General features: G+C 46.5%; 1 protein-coding gene across 1 annotated transcript in view; it reads left to right on the top strand.

Moving 5' to 3' along the window:
* The window catches only part of MRPS18A (mitochondrial ribosomal protein S18A), a 124682-nt gene that overhangs the window by 11045 nt on the left and 88304 nt on the right, over positions 1-25333 (top strand). Inside the window, exons 4-5 of the mRNA XM_074989748.1 lie at positions 11266-11389; positions 12469-12535. Coding sequence (XP_074845849.1) covers positions 11266-11389; positions 12469-12535 — 191 coding nt within the window. The remainder of the gene's footprint in view (positions 1-11265; positions 11390-12468; positions 12536-25333) is intronic.

The following is a 25333-nucleotide window of genomic DNA, read 5'->3' as shown; positions in this document are numbered from 1 at the left end:
TATCAGGTAGGCAAAAGCATAACTGGAATTGCGACTCGCAAGGAATGTGAAGGATGACAAGAAAAGTTTCTACAGGCATGTTAGCAAGAAGGTGATCAGAGGGGGCGTGGGGCCCCTACTGGATGAGGGAGGTAACCCAGTGACATGATGTAGGGGAAGCTGAAGTACTTAATGCTTTCTTTGCCTCTTTCTTCACGGACAAGGACAGCTCCCGGACTAATGCAATAAGCGATGCATTGTGGGATGAAGGTGGACAGCCTTTGGTGGGGAAAGAACAGGTTAGGAGCTATCTAAAAAAGCTAAACATACATAAATCCATGGGCCTGGACCTAGTTCATCCAAGGGTTCTGAGGGAGTTGGCATATGTCGTTGACAAGTCCTTGGCCGTGATCTTTGAAAAGTCGTGGAGATCGGGAGAGATCCCAGATGATTGGAAAAAGGCAAACGTAGTGCCCATCTTTAAAAAAGGGAAGAAGGATGATCCAGGGAACTATAGGCCAGTCAGTCTTACATCAGTCCCTGGAAAAAATCATGGAGGGGCTCCTCAAGGAAGTCATTTTGAGACACTTGAAGGAGGGGAAAATAATCAGGAATAGTCAGCATGGATTCATGAAGGGCAAATCATGCCTGACCAATCTGATTAGTTTCTATGATGAGATAACTGGCTCTGTGGATAGGGGAAAATCAGTGGATGCGATTTATCTGGACTTTAGCAAAGCTTTTGATATGGTCTCCCACAGTATTCTTGTCAGCAAGTTAAAGGAATGTGGATAGGATAAATGGATGGTAAGATGGATAGAAAGCTGGCTAGAAGGTTGAGCCCAGCGAGTAGTGATCAACGGCTCGATGTTGGGATGGCGGTCGGTTTCTAGTGGAGTGGGCCCCAAGGTTCGGTTCTGGGTCCTGTTCTGTTCAACATATTTATCAATGACCTGGATGAGGGGTTGGATTGCACCCTCAGCAAGTTTGCGGATGACACTAAGCTAGGGGGAGAGGTAGATATGCTGGAGGGTAGGGACAGGGTCCAGAGTGACTTAAACAAATTGAAAAACTGGGCTGCAAGCAATCTGATGAGCTTCAATAAGGACAAGTGTAGAGTCCTGCATTTGGGCCGGAAGAATCCCAAGCATTGTTACAGGCTGGGGTCCGACTGGCTTGGTACTAGTTCCCCAGAAAAGGACCTGGGAGTCGTAGTGGACGAGAAGCTGGACATGAGTCAACAGTGTGCCGTTGTAGCCAAGAAGGCTAATGGCATATTAGGTTGCATCAAGAGGAGCGTTGCCAGTAGATCCAAATAAGTGATTGTTCCTCTTTATTCAGCTTTGGTGAGGCCACATCTGGAGTACTGTGTCCAGTTCTGGGCCCCCAATTATAGGAAGGACATGATGCACTGGAGAGGGACCAGCGCAGGGTGACCAAAATAATTAGGGGGCTGGAGCATATGACCTGTGCAGAAAGGTTGAGGGAATTGGGACTGTTTAGTCTGCAGAAGAGAAGACTGAGGGGGCACTTGATAACAGCCTTCAACTTACTGAAGGGAGGTTGCAAAGAGGCTGCAGAGAGGCTGTTCACAGTGGTTACGGATGGCAGAACACGGAACAATGGTCTCAAGTTGCGGTTGGGAAGGTCCAGGTTGAACATTAGGAAAACCTTTTTCACTAGGAGGGTGGTGAAGCATTGAAATGGTCTACCCAGGGAAGTAGTGAAATCTCCATCCCTGGACGTGTTTAAGGCTCACCTCGATGAAGCCCTGGCTGGGCTGATCTGGTGGGTTTGGTCCTGCATAGAGCAGGGGGCAGGACTCGATGGCTTTTTTAGGTTTCTTCCAGCTCTATTGTTCTATGATTCTATGACAGAGGTTGCGGGGGAGCGGCCTTTGCCCTCGCCCTGTGTATGGCTCTGGCCACAGTAGGGCTCTGGCTCCATCCCAGCCCAATGGTGGGGACTGTGGGTGAAGGGGGCTCCAGCGATGGCCCCAGCTCCAGACTCCATTTTTCTGCCCCCCCAACTCCATCCCCAGTCCAACCACACACCTGAGCAAGGTGGGGGCTGGCAGTGGAATCCCAGTGCTGCAGCAGGTGGGAAGCTACATTTTAAAAATGGTGGTGGCCAGAAAAAAAGCCCTGCGAGTCTTCGGCCAGTACAGGAAAAGGTCAGCGAGAAGGCCCAAATATGGGACAATTAGTCCCATTTAAAAAATAAGTCAGGACACCTTTTTAGCTCCCTAAATGTACGTCTGTCCTGCCTAATATAGGACAGGTGGTCACCCTACCAGTAAAATTTGTTTTCAGCCACCAGACCTGGCTGTCAGTGTTCTGTGCTGTTATTTAGCTCTACATTACCCCAACTGTCTTCTAAGAGCCCAGTAAGCAGTGGAAGTGTTGGTAATGCTGTTAGACAATATTGACCTCCCATTTTTCTGGCAAATTCTCTCATTTGGCACTGGTCAGTTCCCAAGAGTGTCGGACTAGAGAGATTCAACCTATAGAGAAATACTGTAGAAATTAAATTGCCTAGGATATGAGTGTCATCCGTGAATTGAACACAGGTGTTACCTAAAGCAGAGTGCAATAATAAATGATTGGAGGAAGTGTCCAATGACTGGTTTGGTTTTCATAATTATCTAGAAGAGTCAGGAAATAGAATGATCAATTCGCAGATATTTATTCAGGAGGAGTTGCAAACACTGAGGATAGGCAAATACAGTCAAACTAGGGGATCACGTTTTTTTCATAGTGCTGCCCATACTTTAATGCAAAGACAGTCTTGCCAGAATCTTTTCTCCAGTTCTTTACTGCAGAGTATGTTTGTGGTAAGGGCAGCAGTTGCTTACACAGAAAAGTAATGTCAAGAAATGTGTTTGTAATATTTAAATGTGATGCTGAGCAAATGGAAAGAAGGGATCCAGCAGCAACAAACTCATCAGATCATCAAAAAGGGTTCGTGGACCAAAGTTTGAGAGTCTCAAAAAAAAAAAAATGAAACATCAGGAGACTTCTCGTGTGAACAGCAGTGTAGTCTGTAGGTGTTGGAAAGAGAGACAAGATAACATGGATTCAGCCTATCAAATGTAGAAATACAATGGGGATTTAGCATTTAAGTCCAGAAGGGCCACCATATTTGTTAGTCCTACCTGTTAAGCAGTTAAGGCTGCCCATACCCCCAGGACCTGCACGCCAACCTAAGTCGGGGTAGGTAGTAATCCAAAATACTCCAATCACCAAGGCAGGTGGACAGACTTTTTTGTATTGTCAGGAATGGGTAGAACAAGGAGCAGAGAGACCTCATTTAGCAGAGAGAAATTTTAAGGGATTATTAGGAATTGCTTTCTAGTGCTCTCTGTGGTAGGAAGTTGTACCACTCAGGGATAAAAGTGCTGCTTGAAAGCACAGAGGTAGTTGCAAGTCAGTCCCTTGTGGTATTTGTGGCTGTAGAGTTCTGGTATCAGAGTTGACCGTCAGTCCCATCGCTGGATGAAAGGTATGATCCTCTTTTAAGATTAGGGCTATAATTCAGCTAGGTTGGTTAGCATGTTTGTAGTTGGGCTACTCAGTTTGCCCCATACTCGCATTCAGTTTGGTCCTTAGATCCTGATAATGGAGAAGGGTGGAAACTAAATGCTAGGGGAGCTCACCTTGTTTTAAGAGGTATGAGAGTTGGCAGAGCCATGTGTGGATACAAAATTTGCATCCGCATCTGTAGCCACAAAAATGAGTCTTGGCTATCTGAATCCACAGATGCAAATACCTATATCCTCAGATTTGGAAGAGTCTGAAAGTTTGCATTCTTGTTCTGAGAAGGCAGGTGAGGTATTGTCAGCAGTTGTTTTGGATTTGAGTGAGTATGAGTCTTGGCCTATATAACCAGTTTTCTTGCTGCAAAACAAGGGAGAAGCTGGACAAAGATGAAGGGGGTGGTGTGGATTGGTAAATCAGAGCAGATCATGACAACCTTGCAGCTGGAGACCTGCCTTACTCCAGTGGGACTGATTGGAGTTGTGAAGAGTAACTTGAGTTCTGTTGTAAGTAGTCTCTGTTTCAGTATGTCTCTTAATAGCCGTGTCTACACGTGCACGCTACTTCGAAGTAGTGGCACTGACTTCGAAATAGCGCCCATCATGGCTACACGTGTTGGGCGCTATTTCGATGTTAACATTGATGTTAGGCGGCGAGACGTCGAAGCCGCTAACCCCATGAGGGGATGGGAATAGCGCCCTACTTCGAAGTTGAACGTCGAAGTAGGGACCGTGTAGTCGTTGCACATCCCGCAACATCGAAATAGCGGGGTCCGCCATGGCGGCCATCAGCTGAGGGGTTGAGAGACGGTCTCTCTCCAGCCCCTGCGGGGCTCTATGGTCACCGTGTGCAGCAGCCCTTAGCCCAGGGCTTCTGGCTGCTGCTGCGGCAGCTGGGGATCCATGCTGCATGCACAGGGTCTGCAACCAGTTGTCGGCTCTGTGGATCTTGTGTTGTTTAGTGCAACTGTGTCTGGGAGGGGCCCTTTAAGGGAGCGGCTGGCTGTTGAGTCCGCCCTGTGACCCTGTCTGCAGCTGTGCCTGGCACCCTTATTTCGATGTGTGCTACTTTGGCGTGTAGACGTTCCCTCGCAGCGTTTGTTTCGATGTGGTGCTGCACAACGTCGATGTTGAACATCGACGTTGCCAGCCCTGGAGGACGTGTAGACGTTATTCATCGAAATAGCCTATTTCGATGTCGCCACATCGAAATAGGCTACTTCGATGTAGGCTTCACGTGTAGACGTAGCCAATGTGTCTAGACTTAGTATCAGTCGTGCTTTTTCAAATTTTGAAGTATTTGTATAAATAAATGTTTCTTTTGTTCTCTGCCCCCACCCTGAAAATCTGTTACACGCCCTTGCCACAGCAGTAGTGCATGCTTTAGAAATAGAAAAAAAATTAACTGTGCCCATAATTAACTATTGGTTAAGAACAGCCATACTGGGTCAGACCAAAGGTTCATTTAGCTTAGAATCCAGGCTTCCGACAGAGGTCAATGCCTGATGCCCCAGAGGGAGTGAACAGAACAAGTAATCATTGAGTGATCCCTCTCTTGGTGTCCATTTCCAACCTCTGACAAAAAGAGGCTAGGGACACCATTCCTACCCATCCTGGCTAACATCCATTGGTGGACTTAACTTCCATGAATGTATCTAGGTCTTTTTTTGAACCCTGTTAAAGTCTTGGTCTTTACAACTGCCACTGGCAAGGAGTTCCTCAGTTGCACTGTGTGAAGAAAAAGCTTCCTTTCGTTAGTTTTAAACTTGCTACCCATTAATTTCATTTGGCAACCCCTAGTTCTTTAGTTATGGGAGCAAGTACATAACTTTCCTTAGTCAGTTTTTCCACACCAGTCATGATTTTATATACCTCTGTCATGTCCACCCTCAGTCTCCTTTTTTTCTTTCTCTTTTCTAAGCTGAAAAGTCCCAGTCTCTTTAATCTCTCTGCATATGGTAGCAGTTCAATCCCCTAATAATTTTTGTTGCCCTTTTTCTGAACCTTTTCCAATGCCAATATGATGAGGCGACCACATCTGTGTGCAGTATTCAAGATGTGGGCATTCCATGGATTTATACAGAGGCAATAAGATACTCTCTGTCCCTTTTTTAAAGATTCCCAGCATTCTGTTTGCCTTTTTGACTGTTGCAGCACATTGAGTGGATGTTTTCGGAGAACTGTCCACAATAACTCCAAGATCTCTTGAGTGGTTATAACTAAATTAGTCCCCATCGTTTTGTATGTATAGTCTGGATTGTTTCCAATTTTTTTTCCAATGTGCATAACTTTACATTTATCTACATGAAAATTCATTTGCCATTTTGTTGCCCAATAACTTATTTTTGTGAGATCTTTATGAAGCTCCCCACAGTCTACTTTGTTTTTAACTATTCTGAACAGTTTAGTATGATCAGCAAATTTTGCCACCTCACTGTTTACCCTTCTTTCCAGATCATTTATGAATAGGTTGAATAGGATTGGTCCCAGTACAGACTCTTGGGGGACACCAGTAGTTACCTCTCTTCATTCTGAAAATTTACCATTTACTCCTACATTTTGTTTCCTCTCTGTTAACCAGTTTTCAGTCCATGAGAGGACCTTCCCTCTCATCCGATGATAACGTAAATATTTTACATAAGAACCTTTGGCGAGGGACCTTATCAAAAGCTCTTTCAAAATCTAACTACGCTATATCCACTGGCTCCCCCTTGTCCACATGCTTATTGACCAACTCAAAGAACGCTAATAGATGAGTAAGGCATGATTCCCCTTCACAGAAACCATGCTGACTTTCCTCAACAAGTTATGTTCATCTATATGTCTGACCAATTTTATACTTTACTTCAGTTTCAACTAATTTGCCTGGTATTGATTTTAGACTTACTGGTCCGTAATTGTCAGGATCAACTCTTGAGCCTTTTTTAAATATTGGAGTCACATTAGCTAGCTTCTGGTCCTTGCATACAGAAGATGATATAAAGGATAAATTACAAACCACAATTAACAGTTCCACAATTTCACACTTTAGTTCTTTCAGAACTCTTGGGTGAATGCCATGTGGTCCCAGTGACTTGTCACTATTTAGTTTGTCAGTTTGTTCCAAAACCCCTCTAATGACATCTCAATCTTGGACAATTCCTCAGATGTGTCACCTGAAAGGAATGGCTCTGGTTTGGGTTCTGATGGATTTTCCGTCATTGAGAATTTCAAAATCAATACTGGAAGTTTTTTCTAACAGTGATATTCTAGTACAAAAAATAATTGTTTCAGGAAGTCCTGTGGCCTCTGTTACTTGAAGTCTTTAAGCCATGATTTGAGGACGTCAGTGACCTGTCCAGAGGTTAGGGGTCTGTTAATGTGGTCTGCAGTATGCAAGAGGTCAGACTAGAAAATCATGATGGTCCATTCTGGCCTTACAGTTTAGGAACTGTGAGAGAGCAGTCAGATGTAAAGCAAAGTGTGTGAGCCCTATTGCTGGGAATGCACACACGTGGACCGGCTAAAGCAGTATAATATAGGAAGTCTTGACTTAGCCCTGGCAGGGATGGATGAAATGACCTCAGGACTAATACAAGTTGAACCTCTCTAATCCAGCACCCTCAAGACCTTAGTTGTACCAAAGAGAATTTGCTGGACCATGGGAGTTCCATATGGTCTAGCAGCCTTACCAGCACTTCCACTGTTTACTGGGCACTTAAGAAGACATTGGGGGGTAAATTACAGATAAATTACAACACACAACACTGAGCCAGGACTGGTGGCTGTAAACAAATTTTATGGGACCATGGGAAACTTGGCCACATCCATGATAAGTAGCCATCCAGCTAACTAAAATTATGCCAGATTATAGAGGTTGCTGCTTGAGAGTGCCAGATTAGAGAGATTCAACCTGTACTTCAACACATCTGATAGTAGTGCCTACAACAGTACTACAATACGTGATTTTAGTTCTGGTGTTAAATAAACGGATGACTGATGTCTCCCCCATTCTTAATCTATAAAACAAGCATCAAGTTCCATCAGGTCTCCTTACCAGTGTTTCTCAACCCTTCCCTGGAGGGGGACAACCACGCATTGGTCACTCATTCCTTGGATTCTACAGCGGTTCCTAGTGAATGGACCAGTTAGTGTCAATTCTGATAGTGGCTTATATGATGGGTAGAGCCCTGCAAATCCACAGATATCTGCAGGCCATTTATACAGATTTGGTGCAGATACAGGTTGTATATCTATAGCCCTGCAGATTTTTGGATATCCACTTTATAGCCGTGAACCATTTTTGTGGCTCTTGTATATATTCAGTTTTTGTGCCCATGCAGGGCTTTATTGATAGGGGTGCTTGTTCTCTAGGAAAGAAACTGAGACCCTAATTCATTTCACCTAGAATACTGAACAGCCACTAGAGATTAAAACTAACTTGTTGATATCAGTCTGAGCCTAGATTAGAACCTGTAACTTGGAATCTCACTCCTCTGATATGCAATGCCTGGAGAATGGTGTAAAACTCCCAGGAGTAATGAAAGGAAAGAAAATTAAAACAGAACTGTTATCAGAGTGAATGAAATTTTGATGAACTGTGCAAAACTAGCAATCAGCCTTAGTTCTCAAGGGCTTGCAAGTATTGGTTTTGCTGCATGTCAGCAGGCTGCACATGCAAGGCAACACATGGCTCAAACTTGTTTTTATATTTTGTATCCACTCCTTGTAGAGAAGGATAAACTTGTTTTTCGTTTTTCCCCTTCTCCACTTTGAACATCATTAGTCTGAGCAGGCAGTAAATATGTCATTGTGCTTTGGCAGCACACTGGAGAGACCAAGCTTGCAGCCTTTCCTATTAGTCCCAGATTAATTCAGTTCAAATTGTTTTCATCAGATGCTACAGATTACGGGGGTGGGAATCTGGATCCATCTCTCCCGGGAGCTGTCCAGTGATTAAAGCAAATCTGTAGTTACAGTCTTGGCTGCCCAAGACTGTTAATTTCATGGAACATGACGGCAACGTGTATGTTGCCAGACTTCTTTTCTTCTTTAACCCCTTTACATTTTTGTTTGGTTTACCCCCCCATCCTCACAAAGTTGACTGGCTGTCTGCTCTCCCCCTCGGAGTGAGCTGCATCTGGGTGAGGAATCTGGGAGAAGCACCTAGCATGTTACACTTAGGACCCTGCAGGAATCATTGTAAGATTCTCACCAGTGTGCAGCTCTTCAAGCCAGATGACTTTGAGCGTAATTTGTAAAGCAGAATGGGTGGGATGTAGATGATTTCAGTGAAGAAATAACTATCACAAGAGAGAAGCTGATTGTTACTGACAGCGCTGGGCAGGGTTAACACTGGGGCATGAGCTCTACTGATTGCTAGCACAATAGATACAGAGAATCCATCTCCCCCCTCCCCTTTTTTCATTCTTTATTTGGAAATAATTATCAACCCTGTGAAACCACAGGGCATGGTGGTTATGTGAGGGAAAATCCTGGGACCAAATGCACCCTTGCCGCAGAGGTGTCCCACACTTATATCGTGCCATGTAAAGTGCTGTGCCCTACTTTGGGTATTCACTGCTGCAAATACTGGAACAATATACAAATTAAGTCCCTCCTGGACCCTGCTCCCACCCCCACACACAGGACCAATAAAACAGGCTGCTTAAAGCAGTTAGGAAAGGTTTCATACTCCGGGCATTTGAACTTCTTTTCTGCCTTAGGGAAGTGAGCGCTGCCAGTGTGGGGGAGGAATTGAGTGGTTGGCAATATGGAGAAACAGGGTGGCTGAAGGAGATGGGGGAAGTGATATGGAGTCTCACCCTGGCTCAGCTGATCACATCTCCCACCCCCATCTGCAGTGGCCAAAAGTCCATATCCTTTGAATGATAGGCAGGTCTCAGTCTAGCTTCCAGCTGTACTGCTGGCAGTAATTAGCCCTCTGTGGTGGCCTCAGTGCCAAGGCCAGAGATTGGCTGGGACATGGATACTGAGCATTCCTTTTGTCCTTAGATGGTTTCTCCTGGTGAGACCCAAGGTCACTGTTAGGGTGTTGTCCCTGTTGTATGGATATGTCATTGCTCCACAAACTCAGGTCCCTTGTATCAGCATGAAGTTGCCTAAATGATTAATCTTGAATGGGGCTGGATTTAAAGACGAGAGTTAGATCAGAGCCAGTGAACAGGACCTGTTGATGAAGAGAAGTCAGTGGCAGGCACCAGGGATACTTGTGACACAAGTATCCTTGTGTAGTAGGACGTGTGGCTGAAAAAAGCTCTAGATGCTATTTCTGTTGATGTCAGCATGGCTTGTGAGAGGGTCTAGCTGGAGCCAGAGCTCCCAGAATGCAGCGCTGCAGGGCAGTTTATTTCAGAATTAAGTCTATTTGGTATCAGATGAGTGTGGAATATAAACATTGCGAGCTGGATATCCTGGCTTTTGCATTGGCTCAGCCTATAGAAGTCTGCTTTGTTCGCATGTTCTTTTTGCTTCCACCTGGCCCTGATTTTTCTCATCCTGGGCATGGAGAATGGCTGCTGACAGGTCTCTTCCAGGCTGCAAGCCACATGCACGTGCTCCTTCCACCCAAAATATGGAAATGTTTACAGCAGCAAAAACGAACTAAATGCCCTGCTAGTGTGGTGAGTCTGGCAGTGGGAAACTTTCAGCGGATTGGGATAAAACAAGCCCAGCAGCCCCCAGTGGGCCCCAGGGATAACATGATACCAGCATGTCAAGGGGGTGTGTTGGTCTAAGAGGCGTGCTGGCATTTGTTGTGCTGCATGTCGAAATGGAAAGTATATAGCTGAATGCTGGGCTGTGCCCTTTGCACAGCTAATGGACCCCAGTGCAGCAGCTGCTGCTGCTGCTGCTGCTGTGTAAAGCTCTGTCATCCCTGTTATGTGATGTTATCTGGTCATGGTGATACTCCACTTAAACTGTGTTTTAGGAATAATGCTGTGTCCGTCTGTAGCTTTTAATCTGAAAGGTCAGCAAGAAGGAAATCTACAAAGATTTCTGAACCCACAATCTGCTCTTAGTGCTCTTCGATAACAAGATTCCCTTCCTTGTCACTGCTCTAACAGACCCTCCTAACGTGTATGCAGCCGGAGGGCGGAAAGTTTGTTCTGGTGGATCTTTCCCAGTAACAATACGGTTTTGTTATGAAGAGTTTACTCCAGGCAAGACCTAACAGATTTTGGACTAATCCACCTTTGCTCCCCACACAGGGACATGACAAAAACTTCCACCTTTGGAAATGGATAAAGAACTGAGGAATAGATAGTAGAGGACAATCCTGCACACAGTTTACAGGGGAAGACCCAAATATGGCCTAATAAGTGAATGCTGACATCTCTGACCTATAACAACTCAGCTCCCGATGAACTAAAAATCAGCTCTCCACTCAGTCAAAAACATTGTGTAAAATACCATCATCCTGCATGTTTTGTCAAATGGTGCATCCTTCTATGTATAGGTGATGTTCAGATTAGATTAGGTACCTAATCTGAGAATGGCAACAAATAGTCAGATGGCAAAAATAGTATTAATTAACCTATAAAAAGTTCTGAACTTCACAGGTCCTAACAAAGCTAAGCCAATAGGCAACACAGTGGCAGGTGGAATCCACTGTTACAAAATGCAAGATAATATGCACTGGAAGGAATCATTTTGAACCTCACGCTGGAGCGCTGTCAGCACCTAAGAATCGTAGCCATTAGTGCAGCTCTGGCACTCATCATTGTACCCTTCTCTCCTTGCTTCTTCAGGATGTTTTATTGCTGAGTCAGTTCATCCGTTCTGATGGAGGAATGTTGCCCCGTAGAGTCACAGGCCTTTGTCTGGAGGAGCATAGGAAGGTTGCAGTGTGCGTACAAATGGCTCACCGAGCAGGTAATGTGAACAAACCCACACTCTTTTATTTAGTAGTATAACCACTTCAGGCTGGGGACATACTTTTTTTTTTTTCCCTCCCCATTACCGCAGCCACCATAGCATCTGAGTTTCCATTGAGCTCTTACTGTTTTGAAAGCCCTTACTAACAAATGCCCAAAATCCTTTGGTAATACCTGGCCATCATTCAGCCACTCTCCAGAAGGATGATGGAATGTTACCCGGTGGCCCCAGAGAATTTTGAACCCTCTTCCTTCCACCTAAACTGTAAGTCGTTAGCAGTCACAGCTGTGTAAGGAAACAACAAGTCAGTGAAAGGAACTCCCAGTGACAAAGAGCCCAAAACATTGAATTCTGTTCTGGCAAAAAGCCTGCTGTTGGCTTCACTGCAATGACGTGGCAGATTACCAGGCAGAATTTGCCAAATACAATTTCCTGACTTGGAAGAGGGTGACTCCATTTTTGCCTAAATTGCTTCAAGACCCTCAGAAGAAACTGAAGGAAATTATAGAAGAAGGCCAGATGGTTGCCAGGAGAGCTCTGCAGGTGGACAAACAAGCCTGGGACATAGCTACAGGTCTGAGGACCATGCTTGTGACAATGAGGCTAACCACCAATTTGTAGAGAGCAGCCCCACTCATCCAAGGGTTTCAGACCCCTTTACAGGAAAGGGGAAGTGAATTGCCCAAGGTGATGCAGCATGGCGTCAGTCAGGAATGGATCCCAAGTCCACTGTGTGCTCCCTTGCTCCAGCCTCTGTGCTTGTTCTTCCACATTATTTCCAAATTAAAATGCAGAGAGAATTCAGAGGCGGATTGTAATCCTTGAACTGGAATTCGGCTGTGTCACTGGCCTTACTTTGGTAAATAGCACCAGGGGCTCTTTAGTGGCCACAAGTGGTCAGTTCTTCAGTTATATGTTTCTTTTCAAGTACAGCACCTCTAGCAGCACTGTGCCCTGCCTTTGTTCAGGCTTTGGTTCAGTACAGACTCAGCAGGAAAAATGCCCCTTCCATTAGAGCCTCTTGGCTCTCTCCAAATCTCCCATTCAAATCTCATATCTTTCCTTTCTCATTATAGGTTTGCTGCCAGACCACAGGCCTTGGCATTCTGCAGGGCATGTTTCCAAGAAACCCAAGTTCAACAGGTGAATAGTCTTGTGGTTTTTTTAAGGGAATTGGAGGTGGGGGAGCATTTTAGCCTCAGAACGGACCCATGACAGTGAAGTCAGCCTGAATTGAGGGCCTATACCAAGTGTTGGGAGTGCTCATGAGAGTGCGTTTCTGTCACTGTGCTCCAGCCTGCCAGTACTTCCAGGCACTCTAAAATTAACCATACTTGATGCAAACCAGCCACACGCAGTTAAGAATCTGCTGTGCACACCTGATATGTTCCCCTTCCCTTGAACCCCCCAGCGTCCCCAGACATAGCAATAGTCTAGCGAGGATGTTGCCAAGAGGACTGCTGGTGTACATCTCTGAGCGATATGGGATGCAGAGAACCCCAGGGTGGGTAATAGAACAGGGTGGCGGGAACAGGCAGAAGGGGCTCATTACAGGCATGCCACACTTTCTTTTCCCTGTTTTCCCCTTTTGACTGTAGTTTGTCATTTGCCCTCAGCTTGCCCTTCCTGTATAACAAGCTCTTACCATCACCCAGTGCTGCCTGGCCCCCTGGCCTTTGATGGGTGGACTGAAACCCCCCTGTAACCTCCTGTACTTGGCTCACTGTTGGAAGGTGCTAATCCCCTGTTTATGACCTCACACTCTGTTTCCATGGGAATGTCAGAGAGGTTTATGAACCTTCATTAGAGTTGTGGGGTTACCAGAGGCCAGTGGTCTGTTGCTTGGAGAGCTTAGGCTCCAAAGCTCAGGATGGCTTGAGACTCCTGGGGTTTGGGTCTAGCCCTCTAGCTCAGACTTGATGGGCAGCTCTTCAGGATTTGCCAGGCCACCAGGGAGTGCCTAAACTGCAGTTAGAACCTCCCAGCCAGTGCTTGACAGCTGGCTTGGGCTATGAGTACCTTCACTGTGGTGTATATATTCAGGCATTAGGACCCTGCAGGTGGGAGGCTCTCAGCCTAGGCTGTAGCCCAACCCCATATGTCTGCACTGCAGTTTAACAGTCCTGCAGACTGAATCCCACAAGCCCGAGTCAGCTGGTATGGGCCAGCTGTGGGTATCTGATTGCAGTGTAGACATACCCACACTGTGCTGTCAGTAGAGATCAGATTATGAACAGTCAGTCGGTGTCCGCAGCAGGAGACTGCATCAGATACGGCTCCAGGCTCCTCGCATATTGGACTCTGAAATACCTCACATTTCCATATCTTAAAACCCTTTGGGATTATGCATGTATTGTGTATATGCAGCATATCTGGCCTAGAGGGCAGCGATTGTTTATCACACGTAGCAACTCTGCACAACTGGTCAGGACAGGAAACCCGGACCCCACTGCATGAACCAAAGCTCCCTGGCTAGACCCCTGACTTCTCCTAACTATGCTTCAGTGAGCACTTAAGATGGGAACCTCCATGTGCATGTGGCAGCATTGCAGCCCTTAGAGCCAAGCTTGGGAATTGGTATGTGAGTGCTCCCTACTCTCTTTGCAGTACCCGTATTTCCTCTCAGTGGGAGGAGAAAGGTAGCAGGGTTGGGACTGAGGTAGGGAAGGGGAGGCAAGGAATGGAGCTGGGGTGCAGCCGGCTGAGAGTCGAGCAGGAGCTTGGCAGTTTGTGAAGGAGGCTGGACAGATGGAGCGAGCAATCAGGCTGGGGATTGGGGATTGGGCAAGCTGGGGATGAAACTGAGGGAAGTGATTTGGGCACTGCAATGAGGGCATTTCAGGAATGCTGCTGAGATATTGTCTCCTCTAACTGCTGGAGGTAGAGAGCTCTGCATTTTTGGAGCCTTGCCAGGTCTGGGCTGCTGTAGCACTGAGAGAGCCTTGGCCACTTGCCTACCCCCTCCTGTGCCTCCCACATCGCTCTCTGGAACAGCAGCCAGCACTGCACAGGGCAGGAAGACTTAACTGCTTCCTTTCTGCAGCCTAGGGACTGAGGGCATTTCATATTGTTCAAACTACCACTTCTCTTTCCCTTCATGGTACTCAGCCATGTCAAAAATGAGCTTCTAGTTAAGATACTAGACTGGGACATAAAGGCCTGGGTTCAGTTCCAGGCTTGACCATAGATTGCATGCATGATCTTAGACAAGTCGTGTTATCTCTCTGCTTTGATTTCCTCCATCTGCAAAGTCCCAGGGGGATGGTGCTTTGGTCCTGTGGTGATGGGAAACCCTAAGAGCCTGTCCATAGTGTGATAGGTGTCTGAGACATTTGAATGCACTCAGCTACCTCCATTCAGAGCAGTGAAAGTTGAGGGCCCTGTTTCGGTTTCCTCAGAAAGCCTTTGAGGTATAACAGTAGAACCCCTCAGGGCATCAGACTTTGTCACTTTGTTGCCTGTGAGCCTTTTGGATTTCACAGTGCCAGCTTGGGGAGGGGTCAAATATGCTTGGAGTGGGGCCTCCACAGTGAGAGGCACAGCAGAAGGCTCTAGCTTCTTCTAGCAGACACTGTCCCGCACAACTCAGTGGTGTGTTTACCAGTTCCCCAAGAGAAGCAGCGCCCAGTTCCATCCGCCTTTGTGCGGGCTGCTGTGTTGAATGCTCTGGCCCTTGCTAGCACAGTGTCCTGTCCTCTCCCATATGCCTCCCCCCTTGAATAAGATGCTGTAGTTCCCTTTGGCATTTCTGCTGTAGCCCTGGAGATGTGCGTGGGGATTTGCTGAGGGGTGAAAACTTTCTACAGAGATCCTGACAGGAGCTGCAGTGACACCAAATAACTTTTCTGTTCCCTTATTAAAACCCCTGCAGTTCCTCTTCTGAAGCAGGGGAACAAGTTAATGAGTTGCAGGGATCTTAAAAGCAGCCTGTGTAACCCCTGAACTTTCTAGCTCTTCCTGTAGCTGGCTGTATCTCCTCCCCTTCTGCTTCCCCACAGAGTACTGCATGAGTGATGTTAAAAGCAAGATGCCCAACACTATTCTGGCTGTTGCTGCAGCAGCATGTTGGGCCATGTAGTATCACCACATGGGTGAGCATTGCAGAGCACTGTGCGTTACTCTGCAGAAACACCTCTCTCTGGCTCAAGGGGCATCCCATGCTGGGCCAGGTTGGCCAACCATTTTCCATCGGGGGCCGCATTGCAATTTTTTACGTGATTTGCATCTCTCATAGAGCTGGAAGAGACCTCAGGAGGTCATCTAGTCCAGCCCCCTGCCCCCGACCAAGCATTGGGCCGAACACAAAATAGCTCCAAACCCACCCCCATTCCCATGCGTACCCCTCACAGCCCCAAACTGCCCCCACCTCAACCTCAGGCTTAGCCCCTCGAAGCCCCAAACCCAGGATTTGTAACAGCAACAAAGGGTCCTGTGGCACCTTATAGACTAACAGAAAAGTTTTGAGCATGAGCTTTCGTGAGCACAGACTCACTTCATCTATGAAGTGACTCATAGATGAAGTGAGTCTGTGCTCACAAAAGCTCATGCTCAAAACTTTTCTGTTAGTCTATAAGGTGCCACAGGACCCTTCGTTGCTGTTACAGATCCAGACTAACACGGCTACCCCTCCGATACTTGAAACCCAGGATTGTTATTTCACACAGGAGCTCTGCATGCTCCCGCCCACTGCACCTTCGCTGGGCTGCCATCTCATCACCATGACTGTGTGCCTCCCTGCAACCCTCCTGCTCCCTCCCCCACATACAATGCATGTGGCTCTGTCCTTCTGCGTTGAAGTAATGGGACTCAGTTTAATTGGGTTAGTGGCCGGATCCCTCCTGCCAGCTGTTAAACCAATTAAATTGAATTCTACTCTTGCAATGCGGCAGGGCAGGGAGCCTGAGTGAGTGGCAGCAGTGTCCAGAGCTGCAAATGGCTCCTTAAAGAGCCACATGCAGCTTGGAGCCACCAAGCCATCTTTTAAAATGGCACTGCTGCTGGCTCTGCAGGTCAGATGAAAAGGCTCCCCGGGCCGGATTCTGGTCTGCTGGGCCCTCTAGAAAAGTTTTAGTTGAAGGAAGATGGCAGCTGGGGGCGGGGGGGCGCGCCCTGGGGCATCCTGGAAGACATGAGCCAGTAAACCCAAGAGGAAGGGAGGTGAGAAGTGAGCCTAACTTTTTGAGGGCACCAGAGCTGCAGATTCCTGGAGAAGGAGCTCTAGCAATGTCCAACCTTCCCTGAATCTCATCCTCTATCCACCACAAGGTTGCTCATTTGTAGGTCATTTCCCTTCATCCCCCTGCCACTGAACCACACATCTGTCTCAGGAACTTGCATTGGCTTCAGCTTCTCCTGTGGTATGGGAGCCGTTCCTGCTGTGGAGCTCTTGAACAGGAGGCAGGGCGATAGGGATGCAGAGCATTTTGTTTCTGTGGGGAGTGAACCACCTCTCCATGTGGTGGTTATAGGTTTGCCCTAAGCTGAAGGTGGGGGAGAGGGAGAGAGCATCTTATCTGCAGTTCTGCATCTTCATCTGTCCCTCCCCCCACCCCACCTGTCAGGAGGGAGGGATAGCTCAGTGGTTTGAGCATTGGCCTGCTAAACCCAGGGTTGTGAGTTCAATCCTTGAGGAGGCCATTTAAGACTCTGGGGCAAATAGATTAAAAAGCAGGGGTGGTGGTTGGTCCTGCCAAGAGGGCAGGGGACTGGACTCCATAACTTCCTGAGGTCCCTTCCAGTTGTATGAAATGTTATCTTCATATATCATTATTACTTCCTGCTCCTGAAATTCCATCCTTCACTTCCCTGTGCTGCCAGATAAGCAGCCCATTCAGTGCCCCCTCCCCCTTTGTCCTGTCTAGCTGTTTGCCCTTATATAGGAAGGTCCCAGATCTCTCTTTGAAGTGTGGAGAGAGCTGTGAAGAGATTGTGTAGTGCGGGGCATCACCAGCAGGGAGCTCTGTAAGATGGCATCAAGCAGGATGACATGGACTTGCGTATGAGGAGGGGAAGTATTATCTTGAGCTGGATGTGATGGTTCTTTCTCCTTTGAACTGCTTCTCAAACAGACAGTGTGGGTCATCTGGAAGCTTTGGCCGCATGAGTGCTCTCACTGGTTGCTGGAATGGCAGACTCAGGACTGCTGCCTGAGATGAGAAGTTTAGCAAGGTGTTAGAGTCCTGTCCACACCCTCTTGGGTCAGAAGAGAGTTTCTATTGATGATGGGCCTATACAGCAGATCATTAAGTCAAAAGCGGGCAACCTCATTGATCAGTGTAACAATGGTTTCATTTCATCCCCAGGGACCTTTCTGTTCCCCAAAGAGGAGTCACAACCCAACATCTCTGCTGAAGAGGTAGCCTGAGGTTCTAGAAAGTCTGAATCCTGTTTCCAGGAGTTGAACTTGAGCTTGTGTGTCACTTACAGGAATTAGGCAAATGGCTTCATTTGAGGGGAACAGAGGAGGTTTAACCATGGCTCTTTCCAGAATCCCATCAGAGCAGCATCAGCTGGAGGGTGTCTTTGCAGATCAAACAAATGCAAGACTCTTGTTTCTCTCACCCTCCCCTGAAGTGGGCTACTGGACTGAGGCCCTGTCCAAATGGCTCCATAGAGACTCTCAAAGGACATTCCCGCAAGAAGCCAGCTGTACAAACCATCCCAACTGATAGTCTTTGTTCTTGAGGAGTCTGCAGCTACTTCCTCCCTTATCTGCTGAGGTTACTGTGTTAGTGGTGTTAAATGCAAGATGCCCAACACTGTTCCTGCCAGTTGGTCTAGCAACATATTGGAAGGTAGAGTGGCAGGTTCCCTGGGGCAAGGAACAAGGGACAGCACATTGGGCAGTACTGAGTTGTCAGGCTCTGTCTTCTCATACCCTGACTTTGGGGACTGCACAGCAGCAGCTCCTGAATTTTTTTTGGCAACACTTCAGGTCATCTCTCAAAGGATGTGTCTTACAACATGCTGCGTCTAAATTGTGTGTCTCTGGTAGCCAAAGTGACCTAGTAGCTTCTCAATAGTACTAGCTTGTTAATGTCATCTGTTAGCTGTTCTGCCCACTGATGGCTCATTGTAGAAATACTGTTGTTGGGTATCAATTTTGCTGGCCAGTTTGTAATAGGGTGTGTTAGCTGTTGTGCTCTTTGCCCCTCCTCATTGCACATTGAGTGATGCCATGGTATCATGTTTGTGGAAACTGGAGGTAGAAAAGTCTCTGACTCCATCTCCTGTCAATGCAGAATTGCTTGAGACTAAGCTAAAATGTCTAACTGTCAGGGGTTATTCCCTGATCTTCAGCCTGCATGTTTCTTAACTTCATCACATTATTCCTAGTTATGCCTATACCCTCTGTTACGCTTCCACCTGGTACATCCAGTTCAGTTCAGTGCTGCAGCAACAGAATTTTTCAGTGGCCCACTTGGAGCGCGGGATACTTTGTAAGGCTTTTCCAGCACCATGTGCAACTGCAGTCTGCCTTCAGAAATTTCAGAGCCATATGTATGCAGGCCACGTACACCAGAACAGCCTGGGAAGCTGTTATGAGCAACTGCAGATCAAACCTCCCTTCTTGCTTTCAAGATTAGAAAGTTCACTAATTTGGCAGCTCCCTTACCACTGTAGAGGTTGTTAGAGGCCAAGTGTGGGTGGTTGCTCTTCCGAGCTCAGTGGCTGTCCTCGAGACAGAGTCTCGAGTTATTTTTATGTGGATGCTGCATTGGCTGCTCATTTGGTTGGGACCAAAATATTGGCTAATGCAAAACTCCATTAAATCATCCCTTCCATAAACTCTTAGAAGGATTAGTTGTATGTGTAGGTCATAGCTTCTCAGGGCCTGCTCTCTGCCAGGGGAGATGCTGTAATTATGGGGTGGAAGTGCTGGAGAGCTCTATTTCTATATTCCTGCCGTAAGTAGGCATTATAAGGCCTGGAGTCAAAGTATTGAATGCTGATAGCTCTGCTTATTCTTCTTTACTTTTATTCCTTCTTTGTCTGTTGGAGAAAGAAGCTGTGTGTGTTGAGTAAGGAGACTACTTAGGAGCACCTGGCTGACAGACTTACAGAAGGAGGCGTTCCCTGGGGTTAGTGTGCTTGTGCAGGTATCCTTTTCCAATTGTTGGGGGCTGACTCCAATTTCCTATTGTTATCAGCAGTTAATTTAGGCAGCATGTGACTTCTCCCGTGCATTGAAATCTGGTAGCCTTGTTTCCTAGGTACTAGGAATTGAAAAGCGAAGACCCAGGTCAGTCTCAGGTGAGAGGAAGCCAAGAGGCGTCCTGGAAAGGGGATGTGCCAAGGAAGAGGCAGCCCTGCCAGCTCTTTGATAGAGTGCTTCCTGCGCAGGCTCAAGCCATTTGCCTTCTGCTCTTAATCCAAACAAGAGCCAGATTGAAAAAGTTCAGTTAGGGTTCAGAAGTTCAGCCTGAAGTTGTACAGGGATGGCTTCTGCTTGAGCAGCATTCAGGGCCACAGCTGCCCCATGTGCAAGTCATTTCCTTCACCATAGTGCATGAAAACCCTGGCTGCTAAGCAGCGGTGTCTAGTTAATGGGACTGTAGGCTCTTTCTGCTCCCAGAGTGAACCTCAGAACCCAACTTCTATGTCCCATAGCAACTGGGATAGCCCAGGATGTGCCAAGGACCACAGTGACCAACTGCAGCTGTTTTCATACTTCTCGTTCTTGCCAGTATCCAGCAAGGTTGAAAATAGCTCTTCATCTGCTCACTTTCCCCACATTGTTACATAGTGGTGATCTGTGATGTGGGGCTAGCTCCTCTTTCTCCAGGCCTGGTAACCATGTCCCCCTTTCGCACCGATGTGGCTAAAAGATTGAGCATACTCTGAGCATAGCTCGTTAGCAAAATGCTGTGTCCACCTGCACTACAAGGCACATCAAGAGCTAAACTTTGCCCTGGCAGCATTTATGTGGTTAAGAAGATGTGACCATGTGTAGTGTAGGGGAAGCAAAGACCTCCCTACAGTGGATCCTAGTGCCTAGATACAGTGTTAATGAGAAATATGGAAACTTGAGTGAAATGAAAGGCACAAATTATCAAACCAAGCACTGTGCTCGGAAACCAAAATGAGCCTGAAAACTCCAGGTACTGAACAGGTTCTGTGGCCCTCCCATCTGTGTTTCTTTCTGATAGAAAATGAGTGCACTATAGCATCAAACAGTGGAAACAAGAGGTTAGGCACAAGCAAGGAAAGGCACTTTGCAGCAAAAGTGGCTGCTCGCAAGCCTCAGGGCAATGCTTGCTTTTTGCCATGGTGGGATCATGAAAGTAATAGGGCAGCAAGCAAACTAGGACAAAATTGAGTTTTGGACAAAGCAAGCATTAAAAACAGTAAAAGCAAACTGTGCTCCAGGAAGGGAGAGTGTCCAAATGTCTGTTTCAACTAACAATGAAAAGTCTCAGCCTGCAGTCCCCAAAGGAAGCCAAAGAGCTGGAGCAGAGGGCTGGATTAGACCTGCTCAAAGGAGAAACAACAAAAGCTTTAAAATCAGGCTATTATTAAATCATTTTTCCTATGCAGATTTGGGGTGTGTGCTTCCAGTGCCCACATGAAAACAGACAGAGGGATTTCTTAAAGCCACTGGCTGTCTAAATGTGCGCACAGTATTGATGTATATCTCTGACATTCACCGTGCTTCCCTCTTCCAGTGAAACCATTTGTTATCATGGCAGTTCTTTCCCGTAAGTGGATGGTCATGTGACCAAAACTGCACTTGGCACGTTGTGGTGTATTGAAACAATTTTGGATTTTCATTCTCTTTTCCTGCAACTAAAGTTCCACTCAGTCAGCACTCACTGTAGGTGGATGGCTGCAGTTCAGATGACATGTAAAAATAAGGGCCCATCCCTTTGTGCTCATTAAAGAGCCTGTAGTACTTCTCCCAAAAGCAATAGTATGAACCTCAGTTTCTGGACAAATTCCAGGTTGGTAATTGTTTTTCGTCTTGCCTGCATTTTCAGTTGACTGTCAGAGTCTCCTTCAGTTTCTGTCCAAAAGGTTCCATAAATGCATCAGTATAAGATTAATCATAGAAAGGGACTAACTCAATATATGCAAATGAGAACAGGTGAATTGATTCTCTGAGATGCAACGCTCCCTCCATTCTCACTCCCTTTCCTGTTGTCACCTCTGTATGTGTTTGTAAGCTCCTTGACAGAAAGCTCTAAGTCTCTTTATTCCCCTGCGGGAGAGCCAAGAAGAAACTTCGTTGCGGTAGCAGAAATCTTTGAAGACAGTTTGTAAAGTTCTTTGGGATCCTTGAGGAAGTAAAGTGTTGGCAAAATGTGTGCTGTTTTCATATCATCCATAATCACCCAGCACTGTGAAGTTTATTTTACAGTTCCCAAGCATGCAGTAAATGCCTCACTATACATATAAATTGCATATGTCCTCTGCCCAAAGTACTTTACATTTAAATTCACACATGGTGCTAAAAAGAGGTAACAAAACCTTGAGGTAGGAGGTAATAGATTGGGGTCCCATGATTACTCAGCAGACATTATTGTTAGACAAAAAGCTTACCAGTCTGTTCCACATTTTAAATTGTCCAAGTATGGTTTACATTGGAATTTTGCTTCAGCTCTTGCCTGAAAAAAAATTATTTTTTCAAGGACTTCCATTCCCTCCCTACCAGCAACAAAAGATTTGAAGGGTAACAAAACACCTCCCAGGCATTGAATTAGATCCCTGCTAGCTGACACTAGGCATAAAATTCCATCTTGCCCACAAAGCCAAATACAAAGTTCAAATTATAAAAATCCAGTTTAGTCTTTTGAGTCACTTGGAGTTTGTTCTTGATATATTTGCAGTTGTAGTAATTCCACTTCCAGAGCTTTTCACATTGCAAGTTTTACTTTCCTGCACCAGCCAGTTAGAATGCGGTGTTATTCCAGAGCATCATAATAAACGGGTGTGCATCTTAGTATGTGTGAAAATAAATTAATTGGCCAGAATCCCAGGAGAAATAACTGCCTACCTAATGAAAATAGACTGACACCTTTGGAGCCTTTCAGCTTGCGTTGAGCCTGCCTGATTTAGGCTGGCTAGGAGTTGGTGTCTTCCCAACCAGATGAAATTGGGGGCGTGGATTTAGAGTTGGCTTTTGATAAAGTAAAGGAACTGGATGCTCAAATGTAGCAACAGGATCAGATTTACATCTTGCCAGGATCCTGCACCTATTTTACACAGGAGCTTGTGGCAGTTGCCATTGTCTTCCATACAGAGGTACAGCCTACAAGTCCGAGGGGTGCCTTTCAGAGCTCCTTCTTGATTCTAGGGGGGCCTTTGCATGCTGGTGTTCATGGTCTTTGCCTCTGTATTACAAAGGTGGCAGTGACCACCCCTGCATTAGCCAAAGCCTTTTCTCGGTTCTCAGTCAAATCTGAGGTGCTTTTCTGCTTCTGTTTTACAGATATCTTACCCGCTGGTCAGTTGGATCTGTTAAGCCTCTCTGGAAGAGAGGCCCTAAGTGGTGCAGAATCCCCTTCCGTGTTGGACACCCCTTGCTGAAGGATAACATCAATTATGGGCAGAAGCCTGTTTATTTAAATCATTGAGATACAATGGAATTTGCTTAGCCAATGAATCACGTCAAGCCACTCTGCCCTTGTTCTAAGTTTATCAGCCCCAGCAACAACCTGATTCCAAGCATATCTCCTTTTAGCATTCTTCACGGCCTCTGAGCAAGCAACCATCTGCTCCTCTAGGTGTATGCAGGATTTGTCAGCATTGCCTTTCTTCTCAAGTAGAATGAGGACCAGTGTTTGGCTATCATCCAAAAGATTGAATCTTTGCTGGCCAAAGAGGGGGTTTTGCAGCAGAAAGCTTAAAAGGGAGAATATCTCTCAGATCTGAGCTGTCAGTGGTCCATGCCCTAGCACTTTTAACTGTGAAGAAAAGTCCTCTGCTCCCTCTGAACTCATCAGAAGTGGGAATATGGTGTTAATCAGTGCTGATGTGGAAAATTTTTGTCTCACTAATGACCTCAGGTTGAGGCGGGAAACACATGGCAGTGGCCAGCAGATGTTTGGTATGATTTGTGTCACTATGCTTCTGTTAAGATTACTTACTGGCTCACTAACTCCTGTGTCTGACAAATAGAAAACACATTGACATTCTTGATGACTTGCTCTGTTTTCTTCTCCTTCCATGCAAACTTGCTGAGAGCCACTCTTATCAAGGGTGCAGTTGCTGCATGGAACAGTGTGTGGTTAGGACTTGTACATCATTGTCTGTTCCATAGCGATGTTCATATACAGTTCATACAACATAGCAGACTTTCACCTTAGTGAGCACTTTTGCTTCCAGAATGCTGGGTGAGAGCCTGATGCGCAAGAGAGATTAAATGTATTAGGGTACGTTGCTGCTGTGTCTCCCTCTGTCCAATATACCTGTGAGGCTACTACAGGCTCTGTAGCTCTTTATTCCTTGTTGTGCTTGTGAGTCTTGTGTTAGTGTAGACAGGGCTATCTATTGCTATCTACCAGCCGGTCAAGAAAAGTGGGATAGGTTTGATGGCCTGTGTTGTGAGGCAAGTCAAACTAGATGACCACGCTGATGGATGGGAGCGCTACTACCGTTTTCTACACATTCCAGCCATTCAATTAACTACATTACTATAAAGCTGGAGTGGAGAACCTTCAGACCGCAGTCTCAGTCCAAGTCGCAGCTTACCTGGATCTGAACCCCACTGCTTGGGGCTCCCATCTCCAGCATCCAGTGGGGTAGGAAACCCTTAGCCTCACAGGCTGGAGCAAGGCAAGTCAAGGCTGGATCCAGCCCATGGTCGCTGCTGGGGGGCAAGGGAAAAGTTCCACTGTCATTTCCCCAGCTGAGGAAAGGGGAGCAGCAGCACTAGCAGTGCCTGGAGGTTTTATCCCACCACTTTATTGGCTGGAATTCTGGCCAATCAAGGCAATCCTTGGAGGCAGTGTGGGGAGGGCACAGAGCCATGTGCATCTGGGGATGCTGCACAGATAAGCTGCACCCTAGTCACCCAGACCTCATTCCTCCAGACAGCTTCTGCACCCACCTTCCAATCCCAGCTTCTCACGCCACCATACTCCTGCCTCTTCCCTCCCTTCCGGACACCAAACCCTCTTGCATCCTTTCTTTCACTCAGACCCCACACTCCCAGCCTGCTTATGCACGCCACTCCTGCCCAGGTCACCCACCCCCAGCCTACTCCTGTACTTTCCCAGTGCCCAGCTTGCCCCTACCTAGAACCCACACACCAAGCAGACCACCTCACTCATGTGGCCTCCAGCTGATTTGTCTAGGGGCAGTGGCCCCTGACCCAGAAAAGGTTCCCCACTCCTGTGGAAATGGATTGAACCCAGAGGCAATAGCTCCCTGAAAATCTCCAGGAAGTGTTGGCAGGCAGCTGGGTGAGCCAATGGGAAGAGAGAGTGGGATTTCTTTTTAAAATTGACTGATTTTTCCTGCTGCAGTTCTTGTGTAAGGAAAGGTGAGCTGGGAGAGGTGGATTAAGCCATGAACCAGGTATTGAATTGTTCAGCAACATCCATATCTAGAGAGGAATGTTTGAAATAATAGATATGTGAGGAGAAAGGGGCTATTTAGTCACACACAATCATTGTTTTGGTTTTCCTTTTGTTTTTCAATTTTGGTTTGGTTTGAGACTTCTCAGGCTGATTTATCTACTCCACCAAATCTGCCCCCACCCCATATACACTAATTTTTAAACTGAGTCCCTGGGAAGCAAATCTCTGTGTTTTAATCTGCCTTTTTCAGTTGCCGTGTAACACCTAGCAATTAGGTGTAATTACCAAGTATGTCTTTGTTTGATTAATAAACAAGACTTTTTAAGACTATGATCTGAATCCTGTGTCCTAGAAGATGACTTGGTGTGCATATGCCTGTGACCGAAAGGTCAGCTATTGGGAAATTGCAGTTTGTTTTTAA

The sequence above is a fragment of the Carettochelys insculpta genome, chromosome 3, assembly GCF_033958435.1.
Source record: "Carettochelys insculpta isolate YL-2023 chromosome 3, ASM3395843v1, whole genome shotgun sequence".
In the NCBI taxonomy this organism is placed as follows: Eukaryota; Metazoa; Chordata; order Testudines; family Carettochelyidae; genus Carettochelys; species Carettochelys insculpta.
The sequence above is the reverse complement of the archived record's forward strand: the minus strand, read 5'-3'. Positions and strand labels throughout refer to the sequence as shown.